The sequence below is a fragment of the Oncorhynchus kisutch genome, linkage group LG5 (genome assembly GCF_002021735.2).
Source record: "Oncorhynchus kisutch isolate 150728-3 linkage group LG5, Okis_V2, whole genome shotgun sequence".
NCBI lineage: Eukaryota > Metazoa > Chordata > Actinopteri > Salmoniformes > Salmonidae > Oncorhynchus > Oncorhynchus kisutch.
The window spans coordinates 37,630,164-37,645,651 of record NC_034178.2 but is presented as its reverse complement, the minus strand read 5'-3'; the positions used below and the strand labels follow the sequence as shown (position 1 = coordinate 37,645,651).

Genomic DNA, 15,488 nt, shown 5'->3' with positions numbered 1-15,488 from the left:
GGGAAAGAAGTCACTCTCCCATACTGCTTTTCACTGCTCCGTTTAAAAAAAGGCAAGAATCTCCAGGGAGACAAATGACAAGGAACACATGTGCATCCAATATCGATGGGAACCAACGGCCAAACAAAGAGGGAAGACGAAAACAGACGCACCAAAATAAAAGTTCTCACAGACTAAAACCGTGACAATAGTGACGCATGCACACCTGGTAAACAGATACACATTAATATTACATGGACACAAACTAGATCTGTTTTGAAGCAATGGTCTAAAAACCAAACAGCAGCTAACCTCACTTTCTGAATGGCTCCTGAGGGGCTTAATGAAGCTATATTGAATATTGAATCCACATGAATACATTTGCAGATATTGTATTGTTCTTAAATGAGTCACATAAGAGAAGTCTACAGTGTGGAACCATAAGTGTGTGTGCTCTGGGAGCAGTCAAGAGGAGGACTTACAGGAGGCGCAGGGCCTTGAGGCCTCTGAAGGCCCCCTCGGTGATGTGGCTGATGGCGTTGTGCCCCAGACGGAGGGTGTGGAGGTCCCCTAGCACCGCCAGGCTGCCCTCATCCAGACGACTCAGGTTGTTGTAGGACAGATTCCTGCAGGAGGAGAGGAGATGGATACATACGGTATAAGGCTTGGACCAGAAGGACAAGTAGGCACAGCACTACGGTAACCTAACCTACCCGAAGTCATTATTCTCTACTTTATATAGCTTTATTCAATGTCTTTGTGCCTCTGGATGTATTTTTCCACTGTGGCGTCAGCTCAATATCTGTTCATCCACAGCAGTTTCCTATCATGCTTGATAAGGAGTCAGGACACAAACCATTTAAAATGCATGTACATTTCCGGTTGGACAAATGGCCACTTCTCAAGGCATCTTTTCCCAGAGTTATGGTCTTGTCTAAGTAGGTACACGGCGTGTCAGTGGTGATAAATATGTCTTGTTTATCAGGGAGCGTGTTCAAATGGTCTGTTGTGTGAGTGACTGGGCTTCGCCTCTCTGAGGGGGGCCAGGGTGGTCAGTCATGTGTGGTCAGTCTCTGTGATGCCCCGTCAGGCAGGCTGCAGTCTCATCCGGAATGTAATAACCTGTAGGTCATAAAGACAGCTTCTCTGCTACACCAGAGGGCTAACCGAGCCACTATCCTCCGGTATCCTTCTGATATCACAGTCATCATGGCCCCGCTAATAAAATCATATAACCCCGGTCTCGCACTGAGTGCAGTGAGTCGGCAACACAGATACACAGAGCAATCTGTCTCTCTCACACACACACACACAGTGACACAGTGCGCAGACACACAGGAGCCTGACAGACAGCCTTATGGTACAGTTAGCGACGCCTGATCAGAGCGGAGCTCTACAGTAGTACAGTGGTTAAAGTATGTCAACCAACCACAGGTTGCCGTAGTAATAATATCTCCTTCATTAGACAGGGATATCCCCCTGCAATTACCCTGTATCCATACCAACAGAGGGTTGCACGCTCTTTACCAACCTGACAGAGATGGGAATACAGAGAGGGCTTAAGTACTGTCAATCCTACTGCTTATTATGGGATAAACAGGCTTATCATGTGGTATTGAACGCTAAGCGACTCATGTAGCTCTGGTGAAGGTAAACGGAGGGGCGCGACGGGGAACAGATTCAGGTATAGGTTGTGGTAGGGGAACTACAAGATGAGACGGGGGGTTGATGGTTGGAGGCTGTGGGTAAGACCTTGTGGTCCGGAGCTGAAGGCCAGGGGATGAATAGTGTAGTTTGTTTCTCAGTGGCTGGGGATGAGGTAGGGCTGGTTGCTATAGTTACAAGGGTTGGGAGGTTTTTGCTGCTTTGGTTTTAGGTGTTGGGAGGTTTTTAGTGCTCTGGTTAACCTGGGTTTGGAGGTTTCTGACATGCCACTCAGAATACTCACAGTTCCCGTAGCCTTTGGCAGAACCTCCAGCCATCTGGGTTGATGTGGGAGATGGAATTGTTGCTGAGGAAGAGCTGCAGCAAAGAGGACAGGCCGTACAGGGAGCCACTGTTCACTTCCCTCAGGCTGTTGTAGTCCAGGTGACTGCAGGGGAGGAGTTGGTCACATAAACAGGTTCAGACTAGGCATTAGGGGTAATGTAGTTTGGTATCAAACAAGAGTAAGGACATTACAGGTTGTCCAATCACATTTTTATAGTTCAGCTCATAAGAAGAGCATAGAGTTGCTTGTGAAACAATTGTTAAGAGTGGAAACTCCTATGAGTGGAGTAGGAGAAAGTGGTCCTACAAGTTCTTGAGTGCAACTGATCTGAATTAGTCCTCAAGGCAGGGAGTTAGGAGCCATATGTTTGTATGTTACTTACAGCACTTTCATCTTGGCCAGGCCCCAGAAGGCTCCGTCGGTGAGCTTGCTGATGTTGTTCCTCTGCAGCTTGAGGACCTCCAGACTGGCCAGGCCCTGGAAGGTCAGCCCCTCCACCTGCCTCACGCGGTTCCTGTTCAGCTCACTGGAGGACGGGACAACACAGCAAGGAGTTAGAGAGAGAGAAGCAATGATGAGCAGAGAAACGAGAGAGAGAAATATGGACCTGCAGGTAGGTCACAAAACCCTGAAGTAACACGAACACCATTCGGCCCCACAAAAAGTGGCATTCCACGGGTGGTATCTATTCCACCTGTGGCCAGTGATGTGTACCCCTGACGGCTGAGGTGAGGGTTTACAGACTAGGGTCACGTTCTGACCTGGGCACCCCAACACATGATCCCAAACCTTCATTAACCATGCTAGGGTTAACTATAGGAGCACCGAAGTCATCAACAACAAAAAAATACTTAAAACAGCACCGACTTGTACGGCGGGGAATCTGCATTCACTTCTCAAACTAAAATAGGACTACTTCTGTTGAGAATGGACTGTAAACAGTTAACCTCTCAATGTACTTAGAGTAATCTCACTGGGACACGCAAAGGGAAAAATACAAATGACCCTGCGAGATAAAAAGTCCTTTGCCTTCTGTATCAAAAGAGTTCTGCGATAGCTTTGTACCAGTGGATCTGTGCCCCTGGCGTGTGAGCTTTAACATCACAGCCCAGGAGCACAGCTGAACAATAAACATCCACACAGCGTCTTTGTGTGTCCTCCATGTTGCCACAAGCATTCTCAGATACAGTGTCACCGGGAACACCTGTTGGAACAATACCCCCCAGGTAAAACTGGGAGGGCTGTGGAGAGAAGGAAGCCATGTCTACAATGGAGGAGGCTCCCGTTACATGTGTCTTTTCTCCCCAGAGTGTGAGTGTTGAGTCAGTCCTAGCCCCATGCTGCAGGATGGGTCAGCCCTAGCCCCATGCTGCAGGATGGGTCGGCCCTAGCCCCATGCTGCAGGATGGGTCAGCCCTAGCCCCATGCTGCAGGATGGGTCGGCCCTAGCCCCATGCTGCAGGATGGGTCGGCCCTAGCCCCATGCTGCAGGATGGGTCAGCCCTAGCCCCATGCTGCAGGATGGGTCGGCCCTAGCCCCATGCTGTAGGATGGGTCAGCCCTAGCCCCATGCTGCAGGGGAGGGGAAGACAATGACAGAGAGCAGGGCTCAGAGAGGAGAGAGCTAGCCTACCATGGGCACAGGACAGTGGACAAAAATCCGCCATGGTATCAGTCTGATGTTACCAATGCTGCTACACTGGAGGGGAGAGGTTCACACTCTCCTCAACAAATGGGACTGTGTCAAACGAGTTAGCCTCCATAGATTTTTCCAACTTTCCAATGTTCTTTTCCCTCCAATGTCTGTGTGGGGACTATACACTCTCTCTTTAACAACTGGCCCAGGGTCCATTTGGTTGTTTCTCTCATGGTGGTTGAGGATAGGCTAGAAGGCGAATAGGGAGAGTTTACAAATATGTTTTTCAGTGAGCTGAGAGGTGTCTGTGGGGGTGGTATGGCACAGTACTCACAGTTGGGTGAGCTTGGGCAGCTGGAAGCCTTTGACAGGGACCTGAGAGATGCGGTTCCGGCTCAGTCTCAGAACCTGCAGGGTGGAGGAGAGCTGGTCCAGAGCACCGGCCTCCAGGAACTGTATCTTGTTGTTGCTCAGGTACCTGGAAGACAAAATAGCAAATTGTCAGGGATCCTCAAATGGACAAGAATTAGACCTATCCTGATAACTTTGGCACGGCATTTCTTATTTCCTACAGGAGAAATGTGGAGAGAAGGTTTGACATGAGAGCTAAGAGGATGATCTTACAGGTCTTTGATCTGGAGACCTGCGGGGAAACCTTGAACTCTGACTTCAGTGATGTCATTGTTGCTCAGGTCCAGGGTTTCCACGGAGATCAGGTCTCTCATCCGCCTCCCATCGATGGTGCGGATCTTATTGTGGTGTCTGGAACAAAACAACAAACTGTTAGGAGAAAACTATACTGAACAAATATATAAACGCAATCATTTCAAAGATTTTATGGAGTTACAGTTCATAAGGAAATCAGTCAATTGAAATAAATTAATTAGGCCCTAATCTATGCATTTGACATGACGGGGCAGGGGCATTGCCACTGGGGAGCCAGGCCCAGCCAATCATAATGTTTTCCCCCCACATATGGGTTTTATTACAAACCAAAACACTCCTTAGACACCCCCCCCCCCCCCCACACACACACACACACAGATGATCCTGTGGGTGAAAAAGCTGGATGTGGAGGTCCTGGGCTGGCGTGGTTACACACGGTCTGCTGTTGTGAGGCTGGTTGGACGTACTGCCAAATTCTCTAAAACAACGTTGGAGGCAGCATATGGTAGTGAAATTAACATTCAATTCTCTGGCAAAAGCTTGGTTGGACATTCCTGCAGTCAGCACGCCAATTGCACGTTCCCTCATAACTTCAGACATCTGTGGCATTGTGTTGTGTGACAAAACTGCAAAATTTAGAGTGGCCTTTTATTGTCCCTACACAGGGTGCACCTGTGTAATGATCATGCTGTTTAATCAGCTTCTTGATATGCCACACCTGTCAGGTGGATGGATTATCTTGGCAAAGGAGAAATGCTCACTAACAGGGATGTAAACAAATTTGTGCACAACATTTTAAATAAATACGCTTTTTGTGCATATGGAACATGTCTGGGATCTGTCATTTCAGCTCACGAAACCAACACGTTTATATTTTTGTTGGGTATATCTTCAGGGGATAAGATGTGTTCGAAACATGAGGAGAGGAACACCAGGAGAAGAACAACAAAGCTTCTAGTCTTAACAACCAACTTCAGATGTTTGTTATAGAAGCAGTGGTAAAGCACACACAAAGGCTCCTCTTCTCCAAACCCACTCAGGAACAGAGCACAGAGTATCCCTGCTCACTGGTCCTCTATAAACTCTCCCAAGGGCCCCTGCGGACTGACACCAACAGCCAAGTCATGGAACACTCTGGATTGTTGAGCCAATTATTCTCTCAGAGCACTTGGATGAAGCCAAGTTGAGCCAAGTTTTAGCCACTTAAAAGTGTATTTAACCTTTATTTAACTAGGCAATACAGTTAAGAACAAATTATTATTGAGAGTTTGATGAGCCATAGAGGTTAACATTCACTGATACCGGATGCTTGGGCTCAAGTAAAGGTAACCAACAGACACCAACCCAACCCTGAGCAACAGACACCAACCCAACCCTGAGCAATAGACACCAACCCAACCCTGAGCAATAGACACCAACCCAACCCTGAGCAATAGACACCAACCCAACCCTGAGCAACAGACACCAACCCAACCCTGAGCAATAGACACCAACCCAACCCTGAGCAACAGACACCAACCCAACCTTGAGCAACAGACACCAACCCAACCTTGAGCAACAGACACCAACCCAACCCTGAGCAACAGACACCAACCCAACCCTGAGCAACAGACACCAACCCAACCCTGAGCAACAGACACCAACCCAACCCTGAGCAACAGACACCAACCCAACCCTGAGCAACAGACACCAACCCAACCCTGAGCAACAGACACCAACCCAACCCTGAGCAACAGACACCAACCCAACCCTGAGCAACACATGGTCTTACTACAACAAACACAGATCCAAGCAAAGCTTCATCAGAGAATGTATTTTTTGTGACTATAATGTTCATGGCTTGTTTATTGGTGTTAAATGTAACCGTCTACTTCCAAATCAAATGGAGGAAGACTTGGCTATACGAAAGGACTTACATTTTAAGCACTGTCTAACTCTGTCCCTCCTGACAGTCCAGTTAATCCTGCAGTAGGAGGCCTGAGAAAGAGTTTTTAAAAAGCTGGTTTGTATTTTGGCCTGCTCTCTGCTCTGCAGGAATGGTCGGTCACAGTCTCTCTCCACATCTGTGGTTTATTTTGGTGTTGGCTGGAAGGAATGAGAAAAATCCACCTCTGAGCTACAGCCTGCAGACAGACAGATGGACAGGGACAGAGCTGGACAGGAATCCCAGTCACTTCCCCCTGTGTACCTATGCCCAGTACTGGCACAGGGGAAAATAACAAAAGACACACACATGTGCATACAGACCTCCCCCACACCACACGCACACAAATTAAACAGAAGGATACACACACAGACAGTACACAAGAGACAAAAACTCCCACACAGATGTGTATAGACCTACGCACACAAACACGTGAACAGACAGATACAAAACAAAGACAAATCCACACGGACACAGATAGGAAACAGATACAGACTTCTTTTTAGGTTGTCCAAATGGTTGACTCTGCAGGCGGAGCCAGTGAAGGCCAGTGCTATCCGAGTAGGGATCAATGACACACATACCACATTAAGGCGGGACAATATGGCCAAAATGTCATATCACAATATTTTACGTATTTTAGGCAGTACAACTGTATTTGACGGTATTTTCTCTTTTTTGAATAATAAAAGTGGTGCATGACCCTAGGGTGGAAACATATACACGAAGTGTTTTGAAATGGAACTTTGTCCATTCCGTTTTATGCTGTTCAATAAAACGGCAACCAAAAGTTGGAATATAAATGGGCACTTTGAATACCGTGTTGTTTGACATGACAACGAATGAAAAAGCCATGGAGGGGTTATTGTGACAGGGTAGGAACCAAAGTGTTGGTCAGTGTTTCCAATGGACCCTAATTAGTTGTTACATTAAATACCTTCTCTTACTTGGTATAGCTTTGATGTGGCTAAAATATGCGCTCTTTCCCTATTCCTCTCTGATTTAGACTATATCTACCGTTGCACAAACAACATGCTAATTTAGGCCTACACCAGCACTGGTATCAGGCTGTGTTAGCTAGCTAACTTTGCTCGGACGAAGTACATTTAGCTAGTTACCAAGCTGGTGATTAGCATTAACGGCTGACAATTTATTTTTGCCACAACTTGCTAAGAGAAACGAACTGTTTGCAGACTGTAAGATACACAAACAAATAGGGTAATTTTGGGGCTCCCGGGTGGCGCAGCGGTCTAAGGCACTGTATCTCAGAGCAAGAGGCCGTCCCTGGTTCGAATCCAGGCTGTATCACATCCAGCCGAGATTGGGAGTCCCATAGGGCAAACACAATTGGCCCAGCGTCGTCCGGGTTTGGCCTTCATTCTAAATAAGAATTTGTTCTTAACGGACATGCCTAGTTAAATGAAGGCTAAATTTAAATTTTAAACTGATTATATTCAGCAAAGTGGAAAGGAGCATAGTTTTCACCAACATCTTGTTGCATCTGCAGCATTGACCATGCAGACTGTCACTGCATGTGAACTGCAAGTAGTTGTGACTCGTGGTAAAGTAAAACCTGCTTTCCATGTGTGGCCGGGGTGGGGCTTGGTGTGGGTGGAAGGAGGGAGGGCAAGAGAGAGACGACGTAAGTAGCACACAGAGCAAACTATAAAAACGGACATTACACACGGTGTAGTAGCGCAACACAATTAACAAACAAAACATTGATATACTGTCATAGGTAACGTAAAAACCCCAACCAGTACATGCATCAACACCGTTCTACACTAAAAATACGGTATACACCCCAGCCTCGGTAGCACCTCCCTGACACTACGGCTAGTGTTACTGACCCCCTTCTCTGACACACCACCCTCCATGTGACCTGGACCCAACAGCACACACGCCAGGAACTGCTGATCCCTGCCTGGAATTCCTGTCTCCTCAAGAGGATCAGGGTCAGTAACATTCCTAGTCTCTTCACTAACTGAAATCAACATGACATTTGACTTCAAATAAAGCCCATGCCATGAGTAAAACGACACAAGGAACCTCATTTAGAGTCAACTCCCAGACCCAGCATCAAACAGTGTTTGGTAAAAATTGGACGTTTATCCTCTGGTGTTTCCAGAAAGGTGTCCCGGCAGACAAACTGCAGCAAAACACACACACACACAGATGGTCAAGTAAGACCCTCTGTAGACCCTTTACTCTGGGCCATGAGGGGAGTGGGGTCCCACAGCAGCCCAGAGCCCACCTGGATAAACAGTGGTGAAAAGGGTTTAGGATGAGTCTCAGGCCCTCCCTCTCCTCCCTGACCTACATGAAGCCCCTGGGAAGCCCAGAGACAGAGAGGAAGGCTTAGGGAGACTGACTGACAGGGGGAGAACTGAGGCTCTACTGAACAGGGAGGGAGGGGTGAGGAGGGAGGGTGAGGAAGGGTCAACAGCTGCTGACCCTTGCTGGGAAAAACTAGGCAGTCTTGGCTCAAGCGGGAGGGCGAGGCTGGCTTGGATCTCTCCGTCTCTCAGATGCTAACTACAATGTCCCGCTTTCCCTTCCCCTCTCTTCTCTCTCCAAGTACAGTTCCTCAACCCCATTCTCCCACAGCCAAAATAGTCCAGCTGTGTGATACTCAGAGGATGGGCGAGGGGAGAGGTGGGGACTGGGGTGGGACGGGGGCTGTGATGTTTGATGTTGGGGATGCAGACAATACGTTTGTTAATATAAAAACTGATTATCTCATTGCCAATGCAATTTTGGGGGTTGGCTTTCCCTCTCTCTTTGATGTCTGTGGTACATTCAACAGATCCCTTTATTCCAAATCTCATCATCCATTTAGCCATTTGATTTTCCTAGGGTCGGATTTGACACCGCTTTTGATGTTGAGGGTGCTGATAACAAAAGTGTTTACACTACTGCCCATTCTCCCATTTCCACTGTGATCTGTGTGGATTCTACCTCGTTTTGATGTTGGGAATGAAGACAATAGAACAGTTATTTTAAATCATTTCATCCCATTAACCATGTGATTTTCATGGGGTTGTTTTGACACCTCTCTTTGAAGTTGGAAGGGCGGATGCCGGACAATGGAGAAGTCTCACTCTCCCCTGGCCCATGTGATTCTATGGGGGTTTGGTGGCCTGCTGTGGCATTGTTGGAGCGTGGGAGCCCTGTTGCATTCTGGGAGAGCAGGATGCCAGGTGCATTGTGGGAGTGTGGGAGCCCCGGGCCGGGGTGGGGCCATGGCTGATCAGAGAGCAGTGATTAATCCAAGCCAAAGCCCCGCAGCCACACAGATTAGCTGGTTAGGGCCGCTCTGACTGGCTGATCTGCATGATGAACTCCACAAGTTAGAGGATCAAAAGAACCGTTGGGCGTGTGGGAGAGAGAACGAGGGATATGGGGAGAAAGAGAGAGAGGTAGCGAGACAAAGAGAAAACAAGAAAGTGCCTGGTGTTGTCAGAGAGAATCACCACACGATGCTTCAGAAACTCCGTTGGAGGAGAGGAGGCCAGCTGGTTGAAGGGATAACATAAGAGTGGACCACAGAGGCTGGTCTCACTGTGGCCATCAGCTCTTCCTCTCCTGTCAGCCCAGAGAGAAGCCAGCGCAGGTCAGGGGATGGTGACAGACAACCCTCTGTTCTAGCACCCTTTCTCTCTCCTTCCTCTCTCCCCCTCGCTCTGCGGCTGCAGTCTCACACAGCACTGCTGTCAGACAGCATTCCTGCCGCTCTCCACCACAGGCAGAGGAATTTAGTCCCCACTTCCATCCAGCCAGGATCAGCCTAACAAACAGACCAGAAGGTGGGGGGCAGACAGGGAGCTGGGTGAGGTGGGGTTACTTGTGGGCAAAACCTGAGCTCCAGTACTTCCCACCTCAAAACGCCCGCCTTGTGGCGGTAACAGTGATGTCATCCTGAGCCAGCCCTTTCCCATCCCCCAACCCTTCCTATCACCTTTTTACAGTAAGCCCTGTGAGTGACAGCTCCAGCTGCAGGTTCTACTCCTTTCAGCTCTGCAGCTTTGGAAAGATATGCCTCTTCCCATCATGCACTGAGCTTCCCATAGCAACAGGCTGAGAATCAGGCCAAAAAAAGAAGCTTGTCCCGAGCAGAGAGTAGAGCTACGAACTGCAGTCTCCTGAACTAGCAGTCACTTCAAACACATAGCCTAAATGAAAACCTTGAGGCTTTACAGTGACCTAGAATCAAGCAGAATACTTTAAGAGGCAATGACTCACGGAAAACAAAGCAGATTTCAAACTAAACCTCCAACATACAGTTGAAGTCGGAAGTTTACATACACCTTGGCCAAATACATTTAAACTCCGTTTTTCACCATTCCTGACATTCAATCCTAGTATAAAATCCCTGTCTTAGGTCAGCTAGGATCAACACTTTATTTTAAGAATGTGAAATGTCAGCATAATAGTATAGAGAATGATTTATTTCAGCTTTTATTTATTTCATCACATTCCCAGTGGGTCAGAAGTTTACATACACTCAATTAGTATTTGGTAGCATTGCCTTTAAAATTGTTTAACTTGGTCCAACGGTTCGGGTAGCCTTCCACAAGCTTCCCACAATAAGTTGGGTGAATGTTGGCCCATTCCTCCTGACATAGCTGGTGTAACTGAATCAGGTTTGTAGGCTTCCTTGCTCACACACACTTTTTTAGTACTGCCCACAAACGTTCTATAGGATTGAGGTCAGGGCTTTGTGATGGCCACTCCAATACCATGACTTTGTTGTCCTTAAGCCATTTTACCACAACTGTGGAAGTATGCTTGGGGTTATTGTCCATTTGGAAGACCCATTTGCTAGCAAGCTTTACCTTCCTGACTGATGGCTTGAAATGTTGCTTCAATATATCCACATAATTGTCCCTCCTCATGATGCCATCTATTTTGTGAAGCGCCCCAGTCCCTCCTGCAGCAAAGCACCCCCACAAGATGATTCTGCCACCCCCGTGCTTCACAGTTTGGATGGTGTTCTTCGGCTTGCAAAGCCTCTCCCTTTTTCCTCCAAACATAACGATGGTCATTATGGCCAAATAGTTCTATTTTTGTTTCATCGGACCAGAGGACATTTCTCCAAAAAGTACAATCTTTGTCCCCATGTGTAATTATAAACCGTAGTCTGGCTTTGTTATGGCGGTTTTGGAGTAGTGGCTTCTTCCTTGCTGAGCGGCCTTTCAGGTTATGTCGATATAGGACTCGTTTTACTGTGGATATAGATACTTTTGTACCTGTTTCCTCCAGCATCTTTACAAGGTCCTTTTCGCTGTTGATCTGGGATTGACTTGCACTTTTCGCACCAAAGTACGTTCATCTCTAGGAGACAGAACACATCTCCCTCCTGAGCTGTATGACGGCTGCGTGGTCCCATGGTGTGGTCCCATGAATGAACCAGACTTGTGGAGGTCTACAATTCTTTTTCTGAGTTCTTGGCTGATTTCTTTTGATTTTCCCATGATGTCAAGCAAAGAGGCACTGAGTTTGAAGGTAGGCCTTGAAATACATACACAGGTACACCTCCAATTGACTCAAATTATGTCAATTAGCCTATCAGAAGCTTCTAAAGTCATGACATAATTTTCTGACATTTTCAAAGATGCTTAAAGGCACAGTCAACTTAGTGTATGTAAACTTCTAACACACTGGAATTGTGATACAGTGAGTTATAAGTGAAATAATCTGTCTGTAAACAATTATTGGAAAAATGACTTGTGTCATGCACAAAGTAGATGTTCTAACCGACTTGCCAAAACTATAGTTTGTTAACAAGAAATTTGTGGAGTGGTTGAAAAACGAGTTTTAATGACTCCAACCTAAGTGTATGTAAACTTACGACTTCAACTGTATCCTGTTTGACAGGCAGTTTCACATATCGCTGAATTAGAACTGTCACAAATCTGACAGAAAGTGCTTAGAGACAGTTAGTGAGAACACTACACAGCCTATTTTGAGGGGCCGACGGATGATACATAGGGAGAGGCACTGAAAGTGATGCATAGTGATGGTCAGTTTTACAGGAACCTGCTGGACTGTTACAACCACGAGTGAGTGCATTGAAGTGGGTGTTATACCAACAGACAAGCAGGCTGCAAATTGTCTTTAATGGTAACGATTAAGACCGAACCTATGGGCTTTCTCTCCTGTTTGAGGTTGAGTGAGATGATTGAATGTTCCTTAGCCACCATGAGAGGTGAACTGTCGGGAAAACAACAAATACTTACTCTGTAGGCCAAGCAAGCAGGACAGTGTCACAATTGTGTGTGTCTGTCGAGGGGGCCACTAGGCTCACAGCACACACACACAGTCTCTTTCCAAATAGGGCAGTAAATCTCCTGTGAGATGCCAGCATAGGCAGTCCCTCCAGGCAGAGTTTCACAACTTTAACCAGGATAGAACCTTGGAGCACTTTCTTAGTGCTCCGCATGGTCAACGTTACACCATACGACCGTCATAGCATAGCAATTCAACTAGAAATGGTGTCTCACTAGTATTCTTGGTCATAACTAAACTTGCACTCAAACAAACATTGACAATTCGGCGAGGGACAGTGTGATGCCAGCTTGACATCCTTATGGTGGTAAATTAAATGTGCACTCACAGGTAGAGGGAAGCGATCTGAGACACAGCCGGTCCTAGATCAGGGATGGATGTCAGCTCATTATGGTCCAGGCGCCTGAGGGAAACATAGAGGCAGTGATGTTAGAGGACAGAATGGATGGAGAGGAGAAAGTAACAGAACACTGTATTGAGATAACACTGCTGTGAATTGACTGACCAAGTTGTATCTGGAAGTGAACTTGAGGACACGAGGTTGCCTCACAGTGTCGTAGTCTAATAAGGAAGTGGGTCAACATGGTGCCAGAGTGCATCTGAATCATTCATATAGAACAGAATTGCTTGCGCGTAAAAACATGGATTGATGAAGCCGTGTCAGGCTAGAGTGGGCGCTTGGGCTCTGACAGGTGTCAGTGTCTGTGGCCTCCCTGCCTGGGTTGAAGATAGACCCTCTTGAGCATATCAGATATTCACAAGCCAGGTTTCGGCCTGCGTGGTGTCGGTAGATGGAGAAAGCTTAATATCCTCAATTGGACTAATTCCAAGGATAAGATAATGTATGTGACTGAGAATAAATGTACCATATATCAGTAAGGGGCCTGACTATTATGGTGAGAGTAAGTGATTGTGTGAGATGCCGATCTACTGCAGTGTTTGTTCAGGGTACTGTCCAGTAAGAACATCATTGATGCCCCCTCTAACGCTAGCATTGGGAAGCCTGCTAGGCATATCGCTAAAAGAAATCATTTTATTAGCCTAAACACACAACACTGCATAGACACACAGCCAGACATGCGCACGCACGCACACTAGGAAGTGAAGGTGAAGCACATTGTGAGGAGATTTTGTGTGTGTGTGTGTGTGTGTGTGTGTATTTAAAAAAAAATCTTTATTTAACTAGGCCAGTCAGGTAAGAAGAAATTCTTATTTACAATGACGGCCTACCGGGGAACAGTGGGTTAACTGCCTTGTTCAGGGGCAGAACGACAGATTTTTACCTTGTCTACTCGGGAAATCGATCCAGAAACCTTTCGGTTACTGGCCCAACGCTTTAACCACTCAGCTACCTGCCGCCCCAATGCATTCATAGATTAGTTGTCTGCTTGCCAATCGATCCTATTCTGTTCTGAATGACAGCCATTGAAAAGGTTGAGCCCAGTCCCCACACACACAGCCAAGGGGAACTCCTGGTTGAGAGAAAATGAACACACACACACAGACAGTGAGAGAGAGAGAGAGGTCTGAGGTACTTACAGCTCTCGTAGGTTTGGGAGGTTTGAGAAGGCTCCGACATCAATGGCTGTCAACTTGTTGTGGCCAAGATTTCTGAGGAACAAAACAAGCTGATTAGTCTTGTCGACACACACCACCAGAACCTTCATTTCATGTGTTTTTTCAACTGTGCCACCTCCCTATAACATTGTGACAACCCTGTATTCCCATTTTAGTTCTGTTTCAGGGGTTCCCAATCAATATTGTGTCTGGCTTGGTTTACACCAGGGGCAAGCAACTGGGGGCTCTCAGATCAATATAAAAACAAAAAACTAAATAATAATATTTGAAACTCAGTCGGGGGTGCAAGTAAAAAAAAAATACAGGGTGCAATTTCAAAATGTGGTTGTCCATCAGCAGTTTTTTGTATTTTTTATCTAAGTGTCTGATAGTCACTCAATTAGACCATGTCAGCTAACATTTTTTACATTGGTAAATTAGTCTCGCGGACAGCTGTCGAATTACCGGCCGGGGGGCCCCCATTGATTTTGTTTGTCAGTCTCACTCAGATATATTTAAAACTGCAAACATTTCTTTCCTCCCTATGGCAAAATGTGTACAATTGCAGCAAACCTGCTTTAAAACTGCAACATTTTCTCTATACCACATGGCAAAATGTGTACAATTGCACACAATTAACTTTGCACATGCGGGTATGCAGACCCGCAAGCAACTTCGGCCTCTCATGTTGACTTCAGATTTTTTGTGGCCCCCACCCCCTTCACAGTTGCCCATCCCTGGTTTACACAATGTAGCCCACAGCCATCAATCTGTGTACAAGTCAATTTTCAGTTTAGAGTAACCATGCATTAAATAGCCACCACCTCACTGGTACGGTGATTAACATCAAATAGTGATTTGTTCAGAGATAGTTACAGTAGCCTGTTAACCCAGAAATAATATTTTGCCTAATTTGGTCAGATGCTTGATTAGGGTTCTGGTGATAAGCGTGTTAGAAATGGAGATTTCTGGTTTGTGAAGTCTTCACCCTCGCAAAGGATGGTGACAGATTCTACGGTAGCTTATCAGTTATGTTTACGTAGATCTGTCGACGAGAGATTACTAATAGCCAGACAGGTTCCAAACTGTAGAATATCCTGTGAGCCAAATACACTCATAGACAAAATGTCTCTCACAAACAAATGGCCGTACATATACACACACGTTTCATCTCCTACTTCTTGTCAGCAGACAGTGGGGGCTGCAGTCTACTAGGGAAAGCAGTGTTTCAGTGAGGTCTGCTCTGAGACAAAAGGAGCCCACAGCCCTGGCTGCCTCCAGACATGAGAGATGGGCTAGGAATGTTTCACAAGCCTGTGGAGAGATGGCTGCTTGTTCCCAGAGTCTGGGGACAGATTTACCTGACGCACCACATTCCTGCTGCTTCCTCTGGTGGCAGGCAGCCTGCACAGCCTCAGCAGACCGCTTTGCTCTAAACAGGGTTTGGG

The 15,488-nt window shown here is 46.7% G+C and overlaps 1 protein-coding gene across 1 annotated transcript in view; it reads right to left on the bottom strand.

Annotated features, from left to right (window-relative positions):
- Positions 1 to 15,488, bottom strand: part of LOC109891010 (leucine-rich repeats and immunoglobulin-like domains protein 1) — a 53,508-nt gene that overhangs the window by 24,644 nt on the left and 13,376 nt on the right. The window contains exons 2-8 of the mRNA XM_020483243.2: positions 14,023 to 14,094; positions 12,812 to 12,886; positions 4,230 to 4,367; positions 3,940 to 4,083; positions 2,352 to 2,495; positions 1,928 to 2,071; positions 462 to 605 (exon numbers count right to left, since the gene is read on the bottom strand). Coding sequence (XP_020338832.1) covers positions 462 to 605; positions 1,928 to 2,071; positions 2,352 to 2,495; positions 3,940 to 4,083; positions 4,230 to 4,367; positions 12,812 to 12,886; positions 14,023 to 14,094 — 861 coding nt within the window. The remainder of the gene's footprint in view (positions 1 to 461; positions 606 to 1,927; positions 2,072 to 2,351; positions 2,496 to 3,939; positions 4,084 to 4,229; positions 4,368 to 12,811; positions 12,887 to 14,022; positions 14,095 to 15,488) is intronic.